The sequence below is a fragment of the Onychomys torridus genome, chromosome 10 (genome assembly GCF_903995425.1).
Source record: "Onychomys torridus chromosome 10, mOncTor1.1, whole genome shotgun sequence".
Taxonomy (NCBI): Eukaryota; Metazoa; Chordata; class Mammalia; order Rodentia; family Cricetidae; genus Onychomys; species Onychomys torridus.
Genome location: NC_050452.1, coordinates 88,864,619 through 88,887,538, shown reverse-complemented (window position 1 = coordinate 88,887,538; position 22,920 = coordinate 88,864,619). Strand labels below are relative to the sequence as shown.

General features: G+C 38.2%; 1 protein-coding gene across 1 annotated transcript; it reads right to left on the bottom strand.

Annotated features, from left to right (window-relative positions):
- Positions 1-1,817: 1,817 nt before the first annotated feature.
- On the bottom strand, positions 1,818-20,996 carry Sult1b1 (sulfotransferase family 1B member 1). The gene is made up of 7 exons (XM_036201410.1): positions 20,819-20,996; positions 19,821-19,949; positions 16,712-16,809; positions 15,416-15,542; positions 14,757-14,851; positions 5,962-6,142; positions 1,818-2,096 (listed from the first exon to the last, which is right to left on the bottom strand). Exons 1-7 carry the CDS (start codon positions 20,964-20,966, stop codon positions 1,975-1,977), a joined length of 900 nt encoding a protein of 299 aa, XP_036057303.1. The 5' UTR covers positions 20,967-20,996; the 3' UTR covers positions 1,818-1,974.
- Positions 20,997-22,920: the final 1,924 nt, after the last annotated feature.

The window sequence follows — 22,920 nt, the reverse complement described above, 5'->3', positions numbered from 1 at the left end:
ATGTACATCTTATTTTTCAGTCTGTATTCCATGCCACAAAATACCTGAAGAATAGTTCAAGCTTACATAGTTATTATCATTGAATAGAGTTAGAAAATAATTCCTAAAAGAAAGAGTTGAATTTATCACACTGTACTACTGAAGGCAGCTAGTTGAGGCAATCCATGACAACAAAATTAGAGTGTACATTACAGATGCTTACTTTTATTTCCCAGTAACTGGCTGCTGTATTAGAATCGATTTCACACTAACTTAGTAATGATAACAAGGCAAACAAGTATATGCTGGTTCAGCTTATTGTTTTTCTTGAGAAAAGTATTCTAGAACAGTGGTTCTTAGCCTTCCTAACGCTGTGCCTCTCATGTTGTGACCCCTAACCATAAAATCATTTTCACTGCTAATTCATAACTGTAATTTTGCTACTGTTATGAATCATAATGTAAATGCAAAAATGTATATGATCTTGGGAGACCCCTATGAAAGGGTCATTTGACTGCCAAAAGGTGACAACCCAAAGGTTGAGAGATACCATTCTAGAAAGTGAAATTATTTTTCAATACCACCAAATATTCCATTGAACATCTAAAAAATATTTCTAAGCATTAGGACACATGTTTCATAACTTGAAAAATATTTATAAAGAAGCAACTATCTCCATAACTAGAGATATGTCTCTTCTAGGGGTTTTCACTTGGAGCTGGAATACTTCTTTGCTGGGGTTGAAGCAGAGACCTGTTATAGCTAAAGCTCACTTGTAAAGTACCAATACTTCAACTTCTTCCCATCGCAACTATGGTTGAGGGTATGTCTACAATGTAAACAAACCCTCCATCCCTTAAACACGTAAGGGGGAAATCCAGAACACCTCAACCAGCTTTAGATTGGAGACAGTTTGCATGTAATTTGACATAGGTTGATATAACCTATAGAAAGAAAAACCTGTCCAAAGAAGGAGTTATGCATAACCTTGTCCAAGACAAATTTGGAGTTGAGGAACAAATTGTACAAGGAGGCATCTATCCAGTGGTTATTCTATGTATCCCCCACCTCTGTCTGTGTACAGGACAGATGATCTTCAGTCTAGAAACTCTACCTTGGGTACTATATTGGGAAGATTTCAGCTGCAGTGATAAAATTGATCTTATGAAATGAAAGCAGTATTGTGGGATCCAAATACACTCAGGCTCGGGTAATCTGATCAGCACGGTGAACATGGTTCTGGGAAATGCAAAAGGGTCGGTTCAGAGGACCCTCCAGAGAGGGGGAAATTGATTGTAACCCCTGAGCAAGCTCTCAGAGAAAAGCTCATGTCCCACGCAAAGAGTTCTAAACAGAATAATGTAAGCCTTTCACTCATTGGAGACTTAGAAATAAGATAAAATATATAAAACTATTTCCAAAATCTCAGTTTTTTATTTCAGTGTTAGATCCGGGACTTCAACTGTGTTATCCAAATAGAGCCACGGCAGAAGGATGAGTAATGACTCACATAACAGCATGAAAACCTATAGATAGCCAGGGAGCACAGTGTCCACTAGCAAGTATTCAGGAAGGAAGAAAACTGGGCATATGTTGTAAAATGCAGCACATGTACAACCAGGCAGACTGTTTCTACAGCAAGGGGAACATAATTCCAAATACTACTATGCAGGAGACTGAGTAGGAAAGTGCAGTCTCCTTTGCAATGTTCTTAGGAACATGATTGCAGGTTTCATACCCATATCCATGTTATGAAAAACCAAGACCAGCGATTTTCTTCAAAAATGCTATTTATTCAATTCAGGAGTTACCCAAGAATTTGCAGATGTACCCTTTTAAAAATAAGATAACAAAAGAGCTTGGCTCTAGATAATTTGAAAAATTACTTGTTGAGGCATGTGTAGGACATATTTAATCAGTGTTTTAAAAGCATATTTATTTCTCCTTCACAAATTTATTTGACTTCTTGGTCAAGTTACTATTTCAAGTTGCAGCTTAAGCACTTTGAATCTCTGTGCAGAACTTAAGTGTTGTTCCAGACATTTCCTTCTTATAGATGGCATCAAATTTCTCATTTTGGGCCACTGTGAAGTAATTTTTCCAGTCACCAACAACACCTAAAATAACAAGAACACATGAGAGAATAAAATATAAATTATAAGGAACAGCTAATATTCACCAAGGGAAAGGCTGGGTACTTAAGGAATGAATTTGAAAACATGGCATTTGGTTTCAAAAATAATTTTCTAATATAAAAGAACAAAGAAAGGTGTTATTAGCTTTATTCTATTTGAAACAAAAATGACTGGTGTATATGCATATACATTTATCCTGATATAAATTTTGTCTGATGGAGCTTTAAAAAAAAATCTCCTATTGAATAAATCTGACTATTTTAAGGCATCAGTTAAAACTTAAATATTATTGTAGATAAAACAGGCTTATACCTAAGCACAGAGTTCATATTTCAAGAGTTATTTTGAGAGAGATAATTTCCTATCTAAATTCTCAGGAAGTATATTGTTTCATAAAGGAGAACTTATATATTTTGACTGTCCTGGGTCAATCTATAGCAGTAAGAATGCATTTCATTCTCTCAGATAGACATAAAGTCTCTACAAAGTGTTGTTCTTCATCCAAAAGAGCTCTCAAATGGGAAACAGATGAGTTTAACTTCCTGGAATTTACAAATGAGAATTCTGTGATAACTGGAAGATGCTTGTCCCCTAATTCACAAAATTTATACTGCATTTGTATTTTATGTGAGAATAACATTAAAGAAAAACATATAAATCTCCTGGGCTTCTTTGTCAAAAATTATATGTTCATAGGTGTGCAGGTTAATGTCAGGGTCTTCAATTCGATTCCATTGGTCCACATGTTGGCAGGGAAATGGATGGATCTAGAAAAAATCATCCTGCTGTAGGATGTTCTGTATGTCAGATGTGTTGCTCCAATTGGTTAAAATAAATAAAGTGCTGATTGGCCAGTAGCCAGGCAGGAAGGAGAGGGTAGGCGGGACAAGGAAGAGGAGAAGGCTGAGAACAGGAAGGCTGAGGAGAGAGATACTGCCTGCTGCAGCCATGACAAGATGTAAGCCACAAGCCACGTGGAAAAGTATAAATTAATAGAAATGGGTTAATTTAAGATAAAAGAAGTAGATAATAAAAAGCCTGCCACAGCCATACAGTTTGTAAACAATATTAAGTCTCTATGTGCTTACTTGGTTGGGTCTGAGGGACTGTGGGACTGGTGGGTGAGAGAGATTTGTCCTGACTGTTGGCCAGGCAGGAAAACTCTAGCAACATCATCCTGAGTGAGGTAACCCAGACTCAGAAGGACAAACATGGTATGTACTCACTCAGAGGAGGATACCATATGTAAAACAAAGATGACTAGACTGCTACACAACTCCAGGGAGGCTACCTAGAAAACAGGACCCTAGGAAAGACACAGGGATTGCCCAATGACAGAGAAATGGATGAGATCTACATGAACAACCTGCACAACAGTGGGAGTAATGAAGGTCACGATTTGAGGGAAAGAAAGCTTAGGGGAGCAGGAGATCCCAGCTGGATCAAGAACAGAAAGGGAGAACAAGTAATAACAGACCATGATAAATGAAGACCACATGAGAACAGGAATAGGCAGAGTGCTGGAGAGGTCCCCAGAAATCTACAATGATATATCCACTGTAGACTCTGGCAATGGTCGAGAGAAAGCCTGATCTGACCTAGTCTGTGATCAGATGGCCAAACACCCTAACTGTTGTGCGAAACTCTCATCCAATAACTGATGAAGTGGATGCAGAGGTCCTCAGCCAGGCTCCAGGTGGAGCTCCAGGAGTCCAATTGTCGAGAAAGAGGAGGACTGTAAGAGTGTGAATTGTTGAGACCAAGATTGGAAAAGCACAGGGACAAATAGCCAAACTAATGGAAACATACGAATTATGAACCAAAAGCTGTGGAGCCCCCAGCTGGATCAGGCCCTCTGGATAAGTGAGACAACTGAATAGCTTGAACTGTTTGGGAGGCACCCAAGCAGTGGGATTAGGACCTATCTTTAGTGCATGAGCTGGCTGTTTGGAACCTTGGGCTTATGCAGGGACACTTTGCTCAGCCTGGAAGAAGGGGACTGGACCTGCCAGTACTGAATCTACCAAGTTGAGCTGAATCCCCAGGGGAGTCTTGGCCCTGGAGGAGATGGGAATGGAGGGGTGGGGCTGGGTGGAAAATGGGGGGGGGGGCGAGAGGGGAGAGGACAGGGGAACCCATGGCTGATGTGTAAAATTAAAACACAAATATAATAAATTTAAAAAGGAGAAAAAAATCTCCTGGGCTATCTTGAGGCAAACATATGACTTTGAATGTTTAAATACCTCATGGATGTATTCATGAGGAGCCTGTACTATATGTGAGTTATTGAGTAAACATGCACTTCTTCAACTAAATGAATGAATGAATGAACAAATGAATCTAGACAACTGCCATCAATATTAGATATATGTGTATAATTTCTTCTTAGAAAGTATTCTAAATTGTTACATATCATTTCATGTAGTGTTTTCCCAAATTTTATACCATAAATGTTATTGTTTTACATATTTTGTCAATGATGCAAGCAGAACTTTGGCTGGCTAGTTGATGTGTTTGATGTCATTGATTTAGACAGAATTATAGCCTGGATAAAACTTGGAACTGTCTAGCCACAGGACATGTTATTTTCTTCCCCTACAGGAGATGTCAAGGCTTTACAATTGTTATGTTAGCCTGTATTCTTCCACGATGACGTTGCACAAAACATCAGTTCCAGACATGAAGCTCCTTTGCTCTACTCATCAGTATTTGAGTGAATATGAAAGATCACATCCATCTTTATATGACTGGAGTTATACTCTTTGGGAAATTACATTCAGTGACATGCCTGAACTTGACTGCTTTAATAAAAGAGACTCTTTTTAAAGCTGTCAGACAATCTTTACATGAATATAAATCAATATGCCTATACATAAGTCATTTTGTACCAAATTAGAATAATAATGATAATCCCTCTGTATCTATAAATAATAAACAATAATCAAAATAGCAGTTGGCATTAGTAAGAATGAAACATCTATTTTTTTTTTTAGCCTTGGGAGAGCCTAGATCCTTATCCACTGGCCCAGAACTTTATTCAGATACAGCCAAGTGTAGATGCTTCCCAAAACCTGGTACCCAGGTCAATGGAAGGAGGGGACTTGACCTGCCTGTACTGAATCCACCAGGTTTAAATGAATCCCTAGGGGAGTCTTGGCCCTGGAGGAGATGGGAATAGAGGGGAGGGGATGGGGGGAAGGCAGGGGTGGAGGGGGGAGGACAGGGGAACCCATGGCTGATGTGTAAAATTAAAACACAAATATAATAAAAAAAGAAACATCTAATTTTTAAAGTTAATTTATGAAGTGCATTGATTTAGTATTACTGAAATGGACTATTTATAAGAAACCATAATACATATGATTTGCTTCATAGTACTCAAAGAATTTCAACAGTGAATTCCATACTCTGCTAAGTCAAATTTGGACTCTACTTCCTATAATTCAGATAGTATCTGTAAAGAATAAAAAATCCCCATAAGGAAATGGAACTTCTTTTGATGAATTATCTTCATAAAAAATGAAAATGCAACTTCTTTAAAGTCCCATTTTACTAGATAAACTACCATTGGGGAAAGAAAAGGGTCTATGCCTATTTATAGAATGGAGTAGACAACAAACATGAAATTGCATGATAACTGTGAAAGTCAATTATATTTAGAATAGTAAATAAGAAGAAAATTATTTATCAACCCCCTAGTAACTATGTACATTATTTTTCTTTGTAAGATTGTACATAATAAAGCGACGTTTGACTCTATATGCTTTAATTAATTTTCATTGATTTCCTATGAAGAACTGAAACTTAAAGAAATTTAAGTTGGGAATTACATTCAGCAAAGTTTTACCTTTTCGCATGAAAGGGGACTTGCTGTGATCCATCATTGATGGGGGCACATGGGTATAATTGACCAGGGGGTTGTCCTTCATCATTTCAAAGGAGGTGTGATGGATGATCCTGTCCAAGGTCTCCTTGTCCAAGGTCTTGCCTAGAAAGTTGGCGATCTTTTTGATTTCTTCCTTTGGGTTCTTTCAGTGAGTGAGACGTTAAATGCAAGGAAATAACAAACATGTAAACCACTCACACAATTTATAAAATGATGCAACTTTTATAATTACATTCTTATAATTGAGTCTGTATATGTAAGCCTCAGTATTCAGGAGTTTGGGGAAGAAAGATTAAGACGTCAGGGTCTGCTGCACTGAACAGAAAGACACTAATTCAACAAACAAATGAATAAGCTGAGGAGACAGCTCAGTGGTTAAGAGCACACACTGCTCTTTCAGAGGACTTGTTGGTTCCCAGTCCCCATCTAGTGTACACCACAGCCTCTAACTCCAGCTTCCAGGACCAGGCTCCACTGGCCTCTAAGAGCATGTGCACTCACATACACAGACAGACACACAAAAACATCATTATAAAATTTAACCAAAAGTCATCATCTCATTTCAGTTGATAGCACAGCATGACCTTAATATTTATAACTCTCAATTAGGCAATTAAATCTTCATTGATATTTCAAAAGATTTTGAAAAACTCCTATTGAAGCTATATGATTTAGCATTTAACAAAATGTACCATCAACTTTGATGTTAAGATGTTGGTATCAATTCACATTAGAAGAAACAGCTTAAATTCTTAGTATTAGCACTCAGGCATTTACACTGGCCTGCTCTGGGTCCTCACAGGACACATCATCAGCTACAGCTACTCCTTGTGCACATGGGCTACTTCCCCTTATAAAAGCCAAGGCCTCCTCCCTCTCCCTTCCCCTCCCTCCCTCCTTCCCTCCCTCCCTCTCTGTCTCTTTCTTTCCTGACACTCTCATCCTCAGAGTCTGCTTCTGTGCCCCCTTCCCTGCCTCTAGGAAACCGCCCATGTGAGTTCTGTTGCATGGTGTGACTTTCTGGTGCCCCTAGGCTACGACTCACCAATGTTGCTCTTTGGTAGCCATTAAACTACAACACTGGTGCTGAGACTCTGGCAGACTCTCCTGGTGGTCTCTCCTGCCCAGCCCACGGGGGAGTGGGGCGGGACTGAGGCACACTAGGATCCTGTTCCCAGTCTACCTGTAACAGACTCACTTTCCACCTAGCTGATCACTGGGCTCTCCACCCAACACTGGCACAATTGATAAGGTCCTCTTCTCCTGGTCAGCGTAAACTCTTCTATGGACCAGTAGGAGTGACTATTGAACATCTGGTACCCCTCTGGTGTTCTTGGAGGTGGAGAACCCCCAACCACTGCCTTTAAGGATACAGTTGACTCTCTTCACTGACACTCACCCCTGACCATTTCCCATGAGTGAAGCTTACTCTCTAGAGCACGTTTTCTTGCCTTTTGTCCCCACCCTCAAGCCCTGGTACCTGGAGACCACATTTCTCTTGGGTTCAGAGCTCTCAACCCCTATTCTTGCATAACAACATACTGAACTGCTTGTGCCTACTCAATCTGATCCTCCCTGGATTCATGGGGCACTAGGAATTTCAGGCTTTTGGATCTTATTTCTCTACCTCACTCATGGGAACTACACCTTCCATCATACATCCAAGCTCCCCCTTGGGATGCCTTTTGGAAAACCTCAGACCTCTACCCTTGGCACTTGACTTCAGGACTTAACTTATCCACTTTTGCAGTCAAATCTGGTCCTAGTCCTCATTAGATAATCAATCCCAATGGCCACTTACCAGCACCCTATATCCTGATATTTTACAGGACCTTTGCAACTTCTGCCAATGATTAGACAGACAGAAGTGGGTACCCTATATCCAAACTTTCTCTTGTCTTCACTCCAAGCCCTCCCTCTGTTCTTTCTTCCTGTTCCTCTACTCAGCTCTTGCTAGCTATGAAGCCTGTTAAGGTGTATGTCCCCTTTTCATTAAGTGAACTCCCTCAGGAAAGACAGCAACAACAACAACAAAAAGCAAATAAAACAAAACCACACACACACACACACACACACACACACACACACACACACACACACTGGGGTTGTATATATCTAACTCTGCTTCTTTCATTAAATAATTACAATGTAGGTTTCTGCAGCTTCAGCAGCAGCCTGCCTCTGCCACCACAGCAGTTACATCATCACTTGTCACCATGTCCCTTTCCACCATCAGCTATGGGACACCCTTTAAAGGTGCCCACCAGGCAGAGCTCACTCTCTTTGCCTCTTCTCTCGTCTCTTGCTCCTTTCTTACCTCTCTTGCCTCTTCTTTTCTCTCTTGTGTCTCTTCTTCTGCTTGTCTGCCTGCCTCTCTCAAGTCTCCACTCTGATGCAGCCTTTCACCCTTCACTCTTTTGCTCTCTGTCCTCTCCCAATAAACCTCTTGCACTAAATCTTTGCAAGTGGTGTGTTAGCTTAGTGGCATACCTTGGTAGGGCCCGCTGAAAGGTACCCACTTCATTCTTGGACCTTCTCCCCTGCTCCACCTGAAACATACCCACTATCTTTCACCTGCAATGAATCTGCATCCTCATTCACCAATGCTTTTTGTCTTCTACTCTATATCAGCAGTTAGGTCTCTGGTAGGGCTATTCACCTCTGACAATTTCCCTGGATGTGAGCCTTCATTTCTTGAGCACAGTATTCTCCCCACCTTCTGGTTTTTCTGGAAGTTCTAGTGCCAGGCGACTGTGTCTCTTTCAGGCTCAGAGCCCTCAGTCCCTGTTCTTGCATAATGATGTACTGAACACCTTGTGCCTACTCAGCCCTTGGCCCTTGTTCTTTGCTTTCCTGATAGCATACTAAACAGCTTTTGCCTACTCGATCTGCTCTCCCTTGATTCCTGAAATCCGCTAGGAGTTTTAGGCCTTTGAATCTTCTTCCTATGCCTCATCCTTGGGAACTGTGTCATATACCTCCAAGATCCCCATTGGGAGGCTTTTTGGAGACCCACTGACCACTCCTTTCAAATCAAATCTGGCCTCAGTATTCTTTGGATCAGACAGTAGGGGAAACAAGAAAGAATTCTTCACTTTCTTTCTTTTTCTTTGCTCCAAGACCAGATTATATCTGTCTGTTCTCCCTCTCGAAATGTCCTATCTATATTTGAAGCAATGTGGGAGTCAGAGATAGAGAATCCAGCTTCATCTTGCTCAGCATACACTGGTTTTTCCTTTCTTTCTATTTGTTCAGCTTCTGTTTAATACAAATAATGTATGTACACACACTATGCACGCACACACACATATGTGTTTATATGTATGTGACTTGAATTTAACTCTATGTGTGTGAATGTAAGTTGGCTTTAACTCTGTATATATGTGCATGTAACTATTGTTTAGGAAAACATGTTTTAAATGGCAACCATGTGGCTCTCCTCCATCTTGGTTGGTGACCTCATGATGATGTAGGCAGCCACATGGCTGACAACTATCTTTTACTAGGGTTAAATAGTACATTTCTCAGTCCAAAAGAGCTCTTTGTTCACTGTATATCCTTTTAGACTAAGAAAGCAACAAGTCTCAAGTATTTCAGATTGGTATGGACTTTTGTATGATGATAGAAATGTAAAAATATAGGTGATTCAACTCTGATTTAGAATATACTCTATATGGTAATAAAATTCAAAGTTGTAAAGATCTATTCGGATTAAGAAAAGCTAACTTAGGAATTTACACTTAAGTACTTACATTTTTGCCAAATGTTCACCACCAAGCTTCTAGAGAATTTAGATAAGTGGCAACATATATTTGATAAATAAAAGGTATTTGATAAATAAGATATATATATTCTATGTGGAATTTCTTGAGAGGGTCCTTTTCTAGGGTTGGGCATTTGGGCAGAGTCCCCACCCCCATGGCTGTTATCAAGGGCAGTGCTGGTCTCCCGAAGTTCCTGCTCATGGACCACACCCCGAATCACAAGCTCCCTTCCTCCTGTTCCCATTTCGTTCTGGCATCTTCCCCTGTCACTGTTCCTTGCTTTCTCAGGAGACAGCCTTAGCAGTGTGGAAGAAACTGGTTCTGTTTTTACCCAGAAAATGGCTATTTTGGTTTCTTTACTGAGCCCATTATATATGATTAAAAAGTTTTATTTTGATATTTCAAGAGCTTCAATACAAAATCATTATTTTTAGGTCTAACCGTGACAGGAATGTAATGTAAAGTCCCAGTCTTATGAAAGCTGCTAACTAATTGTAGACTGTTAAGGAACACAAGTTCATAGTCAGTCATCTTATAAATGATCAAATTCTTTAATTGAAGTCATGCTAACTGCTAATATAATTAATTACAGCAATAAGCCTTACTTAGTTCCCTGTACATGTTTCCAAAGTTAAGCTTAAAACAAGTAACTAGAAAAAAAGTTTATTGAGATATTCCTGAAATACAGACAGTCCTCAAATGCTCAGAGATCTGAGAACATGGCATCTTAAATGATTAACAAAAAACCTTTTCATGACAGAGAGATGTGCTAGTTCCTGGTGGTGTCTTCCAGAGAAGATGGATGGGCACAGAAGAACCTCCACTTAGACCTTGCTTTAAATGTGGCAATGGCAGCCACTGAGCAAAAAAACTGCCTTTCACCTCAACTGCTGCCAAGACCCTCTCCAGACCGTGGAAAACAGGACACTGGAAAATCGATCGCCACACTTTGCCTAGACAAGTTAGGCTGGCCCCTCACAATTTCCTACTCCACAGCAAAGTCTGTCAGATCTTCTGGACCTGGCAGCCAAAGACTATTGCTGCCCTGAGACTTCTACCTCCAATGACCACAGAGGCCCCTGGGGTAGCTGTCTAGGTAGCCAACAAGTCTCTGTCATTTCTAATAGATTAGGAAGCTGCTTTATCTGCACTTCTGTTAACTCAGGTAAAGTTTCTTTCTCAGAACTCTGAAGGTGGTTAACGACAATGCTAATAATAGCTTTGTCATTTTGACAGCAGCAACCAAGGCATCAGCTGCCTTCTCAGTTCTCTCTGTATGTAAAATTCAGGCCATAGGACTCGCTCCCTTACAGCTAATTCTAGACACAGTTTACCTTGTTACCTGACTCAAAAAAGAGATAAACTCACAGAACAGATTTCAATGTAACTTTTTACTATCCCTTTATTTAAGGGAACTCACTTTACAATGTCTGCTCTCAGTAATCAACCCCCACCCCCCACCCCCGTGTCTCCTGGTGAATTAGGTAGAAAGAAGATGTTTTAAGGTGTAAAGTTTATGTGAGGATATGAAAGCTTAAGATGTAAGGATCAAGGAATGTTTATTTTCTAATGACTCAAAGGCATGAGTATACTACCATTTCTACAGTGTAAATTTCAGTACAGATTATAAACACTTGGAATGCAAATGTGTCTAAAACTTATCTTTTGGCAAACTCAAAAATTCTTGTAAGCTCCAGAGGGTCAACTTGGATCCACCTGGAACAGATAAGATGCTTTCCAGGTATGTACTGTCAATCAACGGCCTAAGTTTCCCTACCTTTTCCTGGTCTTGGGGCTCCCCTCCCTCAACTACCAGGACCTAAGAAAAAAATTCCCCTAAACTTAACTCTATCTTCTGCTCTGCCAGCATCTTGCCAGGTATAAGTGGTACTATAACAGAGCCTGAACAGCGAAGTGAAACAGCCATCAATCCCAGGACTTGGTCAGCACCCCAGCTTCCTCAGATCCTTCAAAGATACCAGTGTTCCAAGGTCAGTAGTGAGGGAAAAAGTTAGAGATACATTTTACAATTGCAAATTGCTGACTTTGCTTCTGTAAACTTGCTTGTGTTAGACACTGACCCATCCTTTCCCTGGAAATAAGTAAAAAGTTTCAGAGCCTAGCCATCGGCCTTGGGACAAGGTCTGCAATTATAGATTAAAATAATAATAAGTCCCTGTTTAAAAATTCCTCAAAGGGGACCCAAGATAAGGACCATCTGGTGAGTCCAGCAAACTAGGTCAAATGTCAGCCAATCACAAGCATGTAACTATGCGAACTCCCCTCCAGAGTAACCGCTCCCCCTAGACCTCTCCTCAGCCAACCAGTTTACGACTAATGTTACAAAATTTCCCACATAACAAAATGATTGCTGAAATATATGATGATTTTTAAATTGGGCCAAACCCGGGGCACCTGGTATCTTATGCTAATTTTGTAATTTCTGCCTTTAAAAATGCTTGTAACCACTGCTCAGGGCTCTCTGACTGACCAGGACAGAGAGCCCACTTGCGCCAGTACTGAATACATTCCTCATGCGTGTTGCATCTGCTGGTTTGGAATCTTGGTTTCTGGGGGTCCCTCTTGCAGAGGAAAGTATCCCAGGGGTCTGGGGTCTTTCAAGTAGGAAGCAGTCTCAAGAACATAACACCTTCATTCTTGCCTCACCTGTAACCCTCTTCCTATTTCCTCATCTTTTTATAATAAACAAAAGGGAGGAATGTTCAAATTCAGGCATTTACACTGGCCTGCTCTGGGTCCTGACAGGATGCATCATCTTACATCATCAGCTTTAACCACTCCCTGGGCACATGTGCTACATCCCTTTGTAAAAGGCAGTCAGTCTCTCTCTCTCTCTCTCTCTCACCCCCTCTCTCTCCCTCCCTCTCTCTCCCTCTCTCTTCCCCTCCTTCCCCTCCCCCCCATCTCTCTCACCATTCTTGCCCTCAGAGGCCTATAAACCTTTCAGGTGAGTTCTGCTGTATGGTGTTACTTTCCCACTACCTTTGAACTACAACACTTAGTATGGGTTTTGAAATGTTTCAAGAAAGGTTTTTTAAAAAGTGGTAAGTTCACTTTTATTTTATTTATTTATTTATTTTTTTATTTATTTATTTATTTATTTATTTAATTAAGCTGAGGATCGAATCCAGGGCCTTACACTTAGCTAAATCCCGTTAGTTCACTTTTTAAATGAGAGAGGATATAAAGAATAGGAAAATAAAAATGAGTGGGGAAAAATTAATAAATTCTTTGATGAAGAGGTTGGGCTATATTTATACCAAATAGAGAAACAATAACATTTAAAAACCTATTATTAGATGTTTGTGTGCATATACATACATACATATGTACTGACAAAGTATTTGCTGTAAGGGAAGTTTTGGTAATATTTCCAGGATATAGAGAATAATACATCATCACAAAAGAAGAACTTATCCAATCTTCCTCCACAACACATTCTCAGTAAACAAAACCGAAACCCATATACATAAAATGTAGAAATTTAGATTTTTTTTCTGGCTTTTTATCTTAATATATACTGTACTGCCATTTACTATTCTTGTTATAGTAATCTTTTTATAAAACATTGTCTATCAGTGACTATATAACAAGAGGCAAAATACTGTCTGCTAAAGTAACATATGTAATAGATTTCAGGGTGATTAAAAAATGTTGGGATATTCCTCAGGCACTCTTTGGCTGGCCCTTGAATCAACCTGAATTTGTCCCTTTGAATAAATCACATCACCTGGCTGAGACAGAAGCTCTTCTAAGGATAGCCAAGGGCCTGTCTCCAAATTGGGGTAATTCAAATTCTCTTTTAGGCTGCCAACTAACTACAACCTAGATATAGTGGAAATTTTCAGATTATTGGAGGTAAGATATAAAAATGCCCTGGAGTTTCCCAGAAGTATATTCAGAGAGTGTTACCATACATAGGGGCATATTGTCACTAATATTTTGGTTATTACATTCAGTCAGTAGTAAAAGTCAGCACATTCTGAAAGGTTCCATCTATATGTCACTCATGAGCCACAATATTTAAGGTGAGCACTGTTTTATGTACTATCCATGTATTTTCAAAATGGATAATTTTTTAGTTTCTATCATGGATTTGAGAACTGAAAGGTGTTCTAAATTGTATATCTGAAATTTTACAAACTAAAAAACATTTCTGTAGATTTCGCAATAGTGTGTGAGGGCAGGCAGGATTGTCCAATTTTTGTAGAATAGTCCAGAATAGTGGCAAAGTACATTGTAGTCATACTGCATAAACCAACTTCATAGAGACTGTGAATTATAACTTCATCCACTAAAAGAGATACAGTGAGAAAGTAAAGAAAGAGAAACATTTGAAAGAGAAAACAAAGCTTGTAACACAATCCAAAGTCTCAAATGTACAAAGGGTAGGCTGCAATTATACTAAACGTACAACCTAACTGAGAGCTTGGAAAACTGAAAAGAAAAATAAAGTTGATATAGAAAAAGAAAAATACAAGTTGTAAGAATGATTGTTGGAGAACTAAACAAAATTTTGCTTTTGAACATGTTAAATTAATCCCTACATCAGTTTGAAATTCAATTGAGAAAAAAGTGAAGATCTGGGGATAACACCCTGGTAAATATTCATGGAAATGCTGAACAAAAGAGTGAAGGTCAAATTATAGCAATAGAAAAGGAAAATGACTCCATGGATATACAGACACCAAGTGCAAAATCAGTGTAAATTCCAGTAAGTCCAGGGGAGAATTTGAGGGGAAAGGATGGTTGAAAAATCACATACTGACTAAAAGGAGAAAGGAACAAACATAGATAAATGATTTCACAAAAGTGCTTGCTGATCTGATTGATAGACATGCAGGTCAGAGGTATAGGTAATAGGAAAACAGATATTTCAATTTGGATTCCAATGTTATCATGGAAAACAAAAATTAATGATTTCCCCATGACAGTGTACACATTATTTGGAACAAACATCTAACATGTTACCTGTTTCAAATCTTCATAGTATAAGAAAAGTAGTGGATGCTCTGTTTTCTTTTCCCACCAATTCTTAACATGACTGAACCATGAACCATAAGCCACTAAAATAGGAAAAAATAGTATCTCCATAAATGTTTATCAGAAAAAAAAATTTAATAAGTCAATTGTAAAGACATTTTGTGAAATTTGGTAATCAGAGAAGCTGAGAATATAGGATCAATTTTCAAAAAGTTAAAATTAGCCATTTATAATATAAATTATAAAGGGAACATTTCAGGTAAGCATAGATTATCTGCCATTGAGTTATGCTGATGCCCATGGAAGATTTACATAACACAGCATCAAGTGTGAGTCTAAATATCACAGATACAGCACGTATAGCAGATCTCTCTAATAATGAGCAGAAACATACGATGGACTTTTATCACTGTGAAAAGATTACAGAATGGCTTTATATGCCATTGATTATCATCACACTTGCAAATTAAATTTTATGATAAACATTTAAATGTAGTTACTTTCCTACCATGCAATTTGATATATTAGTATTGAACTTGAATGTTCTGACTTTTAAAGAAATGAAAGGAAAATAGGTTATTTAAAATTAGGAATATTTGAATTAAAAACTATTTGACATCTTAAAGATAAGGCTTAGGTCTGCCTACCATTTCCAGCTAGGAATTTCTCCAGATATTCTTCCCAGGTGCCAGGAAAAGGTTGTACACTATTCATTAAATCAAAATGATAATACGAGACAGCCACATCCTTGGCATTTCGAGCCAGATAAATCATCTACATGAGAGAAAAGAAGAAAAGCAAGGGATGGTGCATTATTAATAAAGAAATATATTCATAAATAAATGAAATAACAGAGTAGTCCTTCTCCTAGAAGTTATGGATCATAACGCTTACCTATCAGCACTTACAATGTAGACTCTGTTCTCATCAACTTATTAAGGTTTGGTTAGCATACAAAGAAAGTGCTTTCATATATAAGAATCATTACACTTTATTTTTACCTGCTGCACCCCAAATTCTTTACATAAAGTCAAGTAATAAAAACTAGATAATTTTAATAGTAGAGTTACTATTTAATTACTACTTATTACCTATTAAAGAACTTGAAATTTCCTGCTAAGCAAACATTCAGTCACAAATATTTCACCAAATAATGTCAACAAACCTTCAAGTAGGATCAAATATTTTTTTCCTTAAATTTTTGTTGAAGGCCACATTACCTTGGCAAAGAAAGGGGATAAAGTAGCAATATTGTGCTGATGTGAGAATTCTGTTACTTTTAAGCTTAGGAAGTTCATATACATAAATTGAAATCAATTAAGAACAATTAACCTGGGATGGAGAGATGGCTCAGAGGTTAAGAGCACTGCTTGCTCTTCCAAAGGTCCTGAGTTCAATTCCCAGCAACCACATGGTGGCTTACAACCATTTGTAATGAAATCTGGTGCCCTCTTCTGGTCTGCAGGGATATATGCAGACAGAACACTGTATACATAATAAATAAATAGATAGATAGATAGATAGATAGATAGATAGATAGATACATAAATAAATCTTAAAAAAAAAAGAACAATTAACCATTCATAGTGGCAAAGTCCTATTACTGTAGAACTTGGGTGGCTGGAGAAGAAAGATTGGGAGGGTAATATCAATCTCAAGGCCAGCCTCGCATGTCTAGTGATATCCTGTCTCAAACAAACAGAACAAAACCAGAAAGAGAGGAGGGAAGAGGAGACAAGGAAAGGAGCCAGAAGAGAGACAAAAGGACAAAAGAGAGGGGGAGAGGAGCGGAGGATGCAGGAGAGAGAAGCTGAAAACACCAGGCCCTTCCTTGTGTAGTTTAGTTTTCCAGGTCACAAAGCATGCTACTATTTCTCACAATAAGAGTAGATAAATGGACAGGGTTCAACTGGAAGCAGCTTAGCCTTCAGTCCACACTGTACCTTACACTTGTTCTCCCAGAAAGATTTCGGGAGTAGACCAGTTGGTAGATGTGTCTTTATAATCCGAGGTGACGGAGTTGTTTTTAAGTATTCAACACCTGGAAATTTCAGTTTAGGACATTAGAAAGATCAGAGTACCAGCGATGCTCAGATTTCTTCATCTTTTCCACCAATATTTGTAAATGTTATTTTTTAGTGTGTGTGTGGCCATGTGTGTGCCATAGATGTGTTCATGTGTCAAGGCACTCTTGTGGAAATTAGAGGGCAACTTTCCAGAGTCCATCCTTTTCCTGCAACGTGGGCCCCAAGTCCTTATACCTGTACAGCAAGTAATATTTCCCCCTGAGCGAGCTCACTGTCTTCCATCCCTTTTTTTCCCAGACATTTTGGAGCAATATTAAATGGAGGTGACATCTAAAATAACTCTAGGCATTTTTCAGAATTCTAGGAGGTAGCATCAGGAGACAGGCAATAGTGTACACTTTGACATTTACCTCACTGTATTAAAATTTCTACTACAGTTTTACTCTATAAGAGATTTTTAAAATTTTAAGAGTATTGTTTCATTTTCTTTATCCCAAAATGAAGAAGAAAATACTACTTTGATAGCTTAGAGTTTTTATCACATCTATTTCTTCAGGTCTTCCATATAAACCTTAAAGTCCTATGCTTATTTTATTTGCAGTATCATTTATATCTACTCTAATCTCTAAATTACCTGCTAATACCACATACTCTTGACATTTTCACCATAGGTATACATTCTTCAAAAAACTTGATTAATGAACTCCAAACAATTGCCAATTTCAACTGTTTATAATTTATAATATAGCATCCAGGCCCAATCAATGTTCTAGATAACATTTCTCTGTATGTAATACTACATGAATTTTGTCATGGTGGCTCAAAGCTTTAATCTAATCCTCAAGAGGATGAGGCATGAAGACCTTAAGTTCAAGGCTTGGTTGGACTTCCTAGAAGTCCATGGTAGCCTGTTTTTTTGTAGGGAACTATTCACAGAGTGTTTCCACGCTTATTGTCTATGCTGGATCTATAATGTGCATTCAGTAGAATGGAATTCTTTCAGAACAGGAATATAACATGTTATTTACCAATGAATATCTTATTGATTGAAGTCCATGGCCCACAATAAATATTAAGCATAACCCCTTTATAACAATAGAAATAAGGTTGTGAAAAATCAAATAAAAATCTCAGATGGCCAGTTAAATTTGAGTTTTAGATACATAATAGATGTTTTTATTTGTGTCTCTTATAAAATCTTTGGGATAAATTTATAATAAATTAAATGTTTTATGGTCTGAATGTTAAATGCAATTGGAGGTTAGATGTCCTGGATTTTATCTGGAGATACTAATTAGAAAAGTACAAAATTCCACCATGGACCTCATCATGTCTCCAAACTGGTAGCTACAGGCATGTTACCCAGTACAGAGAAATGAAAATGGGAATCCTCTATATGCACAAGCTTCTCTGTTAATCTCAGGCTGTCTTTCCCATGCCAGTTGTTCATCCCTGCCTCAAAAACCATAAAAGATTTCTCATATTCTTTTGTCTCATAGTCATTTTTCCAAGTGAAGTGGTTGAAACGAGCCCTTTATAACCATTAATAGGAATACACGAAGATTTCACAGGTATCCACAATTAGGCTACAGCGTAAATCTACGTGTTAGCTTCACCTCTTGGCTAAAGGTCAACTAATCCTTCTGAGGCAGTGGATTTCACCCTTAACCCTGCCCCCGCCAGTAACACCAGACACCTATACTATTTGGTTTAGTTAATTTTTCAATTTATATAATTTGTGGTATTAAAGTCATTCTTCATTTCCAAGCTTTTATTTTCCCTTCAACTTTGGACAACAAACTAAGGATCAATAGACCCCTTCCTCTGGAAGTAAACCTTCTTGCCCTGTTTAAACCTGTCAGTCCTCTGGGAAGGGCTACCCTCATCCTTCAGTGTTCTGTTTTACCTAGGTTCCCAGCAGCTTCACTTAAAGTAACCTTTCACACTTACCTGTATGACCCACACTTTTCCATTCCCTTTCAGCTTGATGATTTTTTTTATTAGCTCCTCTATTAAAACCTCTTCATGGTGGTAGTTTTCATGGATAACTTTCATCTTTTGATACTATATTACACTTTGTGAGTTAACAGTCTTGCTTCCAAGTGCCAATTACGCTGAACGCTTGCTGAATGAATATCTTTCAACTATTTAAAAATACTCAATATCTGATATCTAATGTTTCATAAAAATTATTAATAACCTTCCCAACTTTCCAAATAACAACCGGCTTCATATGTGGTTGGCCTAGGTAAACTTTTGCACTCACCTTTCTTTCTTCATTTTCCTCACACTATTAGGTTAATCTGTCTGTCAATCAATCCAAAATATATCTCTAGCATCCTAAATTCAACCCCACAATATTAACTAGGGTAGACTTTCTATTTTAAACAGCAAAAATACAACACAATGACTCTTACTTGACTAAAGCCATTCAATATCTTCCCTCCCAGATTTAGAATAAAATTAAAGAAACCTTTAAGCATTCCACACCTTATTCAGTCCATCACTATATGATTTTTAATTGCTTTGCATCCTACTCCCAACCCTCCCTTCACCGATGTGTTAGTTCATGTATTGACTGGACCCTGAAGATCTGTCTTCTTTAATCCCTTTACACTTAGATGCTGTACATTCCTAGAATATGTTTTCCCAAAATGCATGTAAAACTTCAAGCCTTAATTAAATGCAGCTAGGCATGAATACAATCTAAGGTTGTCCTTCTTAGGATTATATCTCATACAGTCTTGTTCTTTGCCTATGGAAAACTAGTAGAATTGTTGTTATAAATTGATTTACTTTTTAATGTTACAACATTTCTGTACATTCCTTGATGAGAGGATATATATTTTATTAATAATTCATAGCTAACCCACAACACCGTGATTAACTCTTCATAATTATGCAAACATTTATGCTCTGTTTCTTTGCTCTTTCTTTCTTCCTTTTTTTCTGAGTTGGAATTACAAATAGATGTTAGATGAGAATACTCTTGCAAAATTACAATCATCAGAAGATTTACATTTACCTGACATTCTTAGTTCAGGAATAGTCAGTTCCAGCATTGGAACTTTTGAAGTAATGACATCTCGCTTACATTTTTCAACATTTCCATCATTTAGAACCATGTCCACAATTTCACTAAGCCAAGTAGTACCTATAACAAAAGTAATCATTTTTAAAATCGGTGGTCAGTTTATTTGTTTTAATGTTTTTTTTTATTTCAATTTTTTATACAGATATTTGTGTTTTAATTTTACACATCAGCCATGGGTTCCCCTGTCCTCCCCCCTCCCGCCCCCGCTCCTGCCTTCCCCCCCAACCACTCCCCCCATTCCCATCTCCTCCAGGGCAAAGACTCCCCTGGGGATTCAGCTCAACCTGATTGATTCAGTACAGGCAAGTCCAGTACCTTCCTTCTAGGCTGAGCAAAGTGTCCCCACATAAGCCCCAGGTTCCAAACAGCCAGCTCATGTACTTTAATGTTTTTTTTTTTGTTGTTGTTGTTTTATTGATTTATTCTTTGAGAAGCTCATATATGTAAACATAAAAGTTTTGTGATTTTTTTTAATAAATGGATTTCTTTGAGTTTACAATATTATAATATCATCCACCCCCTTCCTCCCTCTAAACCCTAATGTGTACCTCCAGCCTATACCAGCTATCATTTTTGTGGACACTCACACACACATGTTCCTCAAATACAAGCAAATACACACATACACATGATTAATGCTGGATTACCTAGCTTAGCATTTATACAGGGGAAGGAGCTCAGTCCTACCTCAACTTGATGTGCCATGCTTTGTTAAGCCCATGGGAGGCCTGCCCCTTTCTGAATGAGACAGGAAGAGTGGATGGGAAGGGGGGTAGATGGAAGTTGGGGAGAGGAAACAGGAGGGAGAAGGAACGGGAAACTGTAGTCCTTATGTAACATAAATAAAAAAAGTTAATAAAATAAAATTAAAACAATCTTATAAACAAAAGATGAGGTTAGACCTGCATTATTTAGGAGACAGAACTCACCTGATTTAGGGTATGTGGTTATCACAAGGTCATCTTGTCTGCTCTGAAATTTTTCAATCCTTTCCCAATCAAGTGCAAAAGCATAGACCATGGGACAGCCATGGATCATTTTCAGATCTTTTCTCCAAACATCTTCTGGGGTACCCATTTTTGCAGCAGGTTGCTGAATAGGCTGCCTTTCAACGGTTAAACTGCAGGGAAATAGTAGAAGTAAAAGTCAGAATCTGTGTAACGAATGTTAAGCTTAATACATGGCAGTATAGTACAAAGTGAACTTTGGCTTTATCACACTGTACACGGAAATGCAATGATACCTTGTGAGAGTAATGCTAAAGACTGGCAAGGGTGGAGACTGGCTCCCTGACAACAAGAATAAAGGTCTTTAGCAGAAACACTGAAGGGAAGGGGGACTATGCTTCCATGAATTAAAGTCATTTTTCGCAGGAATATGCTTAAAATTCTCCTTTTACACTAAAATATAAACATTTTAGTTGTGCCTCATTTTTCTCTAGGGTTACTCTATTTTCACTCTGACTTTTAATGTCATATATTTTGACATATGTGACTACATATGGTTTGTCCTCTTCTGTGAGTTATTTCTCTGTCACTAGTCTTAGGGAAATGATTCAGAATGTACCCTACTGCGGTTATTTGTATGTGTGAGTATGCCCACACATGCAGATACAGACTTCAGCTATATTGAACCTCTTGGAATTGTGGGTATTAAGTTTCTATTAAATTTGATAAATTTTCAATTGAGTTTCTGTACTGTTTTACATTTATAATGTAAACGGACATATCTGACACAGGATCTGGACCATGTGACCTGTGCCATTGACCTCTTCTGAGATCTTGTTATAAATGCAGGACAGCCAGGTCCCCATGTAGACTTATACCAAGACCCTCCAATTCCCTGCCTTCAAATTTGAGGGAGACTTTAAATTACTTAAATTAATATCTAACAATGTAGGTTGTAAATATGTAATTTGTTAAAATGAATTCAGTGTCTTCAAGAAATATATTGCGTTGACTATTTTTAATACCTATTACCACTGTTTCTCACCCAGTCTTAAGATGTGTCTTTCATTTTGTATACAGAATAAGGAAACAGCTGTAGTCTGTCTGCTCTGAGGCTTACAGAGAAGGAGTGGCCACCAGGAATAGACTTTGGTCTGCTCATTGACTCTTACTGTGCTTTTATCATGGGCCCGGGTCTAAGTTTTAGAAGGCCTGTGGCTTCTCTCATCTAAATAAGAGTCTTAACAATTTGTAAGGGAACTTCTTTTTAGTCAAGGAGCTAACTAACTCCTTTCTACCTAAACCTCAAAATGTTGCCAAAGTGAATGGAATGGTAGCATAAAATCAGTGCATCAAGTTCTGAATACACTCATTATGTCCAGGAATGCAGGTGTGGCCACCTCCAGAGGCAATCAGTTACAAGACTTGAGTGAGCATAGTGAGTGATTGCTTCTTAGTTCAGAATTATAGGAGGGACAGGTAAGTTACCAGATGCTTAATATTGTGGAGCTGAAATATGGTGTTCCCTGTAAAATATAAAAGATACCTAACAAAAACCCTTTAAGTTATACAGGAAAAGAGATGGAGAATTTGTCCAGTTATAAGTTACACAATACACAAAATCTTCCTACAAATTGATACATAACCTAAAATTAAGATGTCTAAAATTTATTCTAGGAACAACTAGAGGATTAAAATATAATTTTAAAAGTGTATTTTAGGAGATTGAGACTTCTGGCATTAAGATTGAGTTATTCTTCTAATGAAAATCCCTATTTCTATGATCCCTAATATTTGTTAGGCACAGTACCAGAAGAAAAAAAAAAGAAGCACAAAGAGAAATAAAAAGGAGTCTGTTGTCGCTGCACATTTGGTGCCCAATGTGACATTCACGGCTTGAAGGAGGAAGGGTCTGCTGAAGAAGGACAGAGGAGCCAGCCATCTTAGGAACTGGAAGGAAGCTCCCTCAGGGTAAGGGGACTCCAGGATTGGCAAAGTCATTGGAAACTTCCCATCTCAGGAGCAATGGCATATGCTGTTATTAAAATGCCTGTTAGAAGGAAACAGAGTGAAAGTGAAGGAAA

Bases quoted from the DNA above. Each gene is read 5' to 3' on its own strand.
- Sult1b1 (XM_036201410.1), bottom strand. From the start codon at position 20,966: ATGGGTACCCCAGAAGATGTTTGGAGAAAAGATCTGAAAATGATCCAT. The intron at 16,810-19,820 runs GTAAATGTAAAT...TGAAATTTCCAG, and splicing joins TCCTGAACTAAGAATGTCAG to GTGTTGAATACTTAAAAACA. The intron at 14,852-15,415 runs GTAGGCAGACCT...TTCCTATTTTAG, and splicing joins GAAATTCCTAGCTGGAAATG to TGGCTTATGGTTCATGGTTC.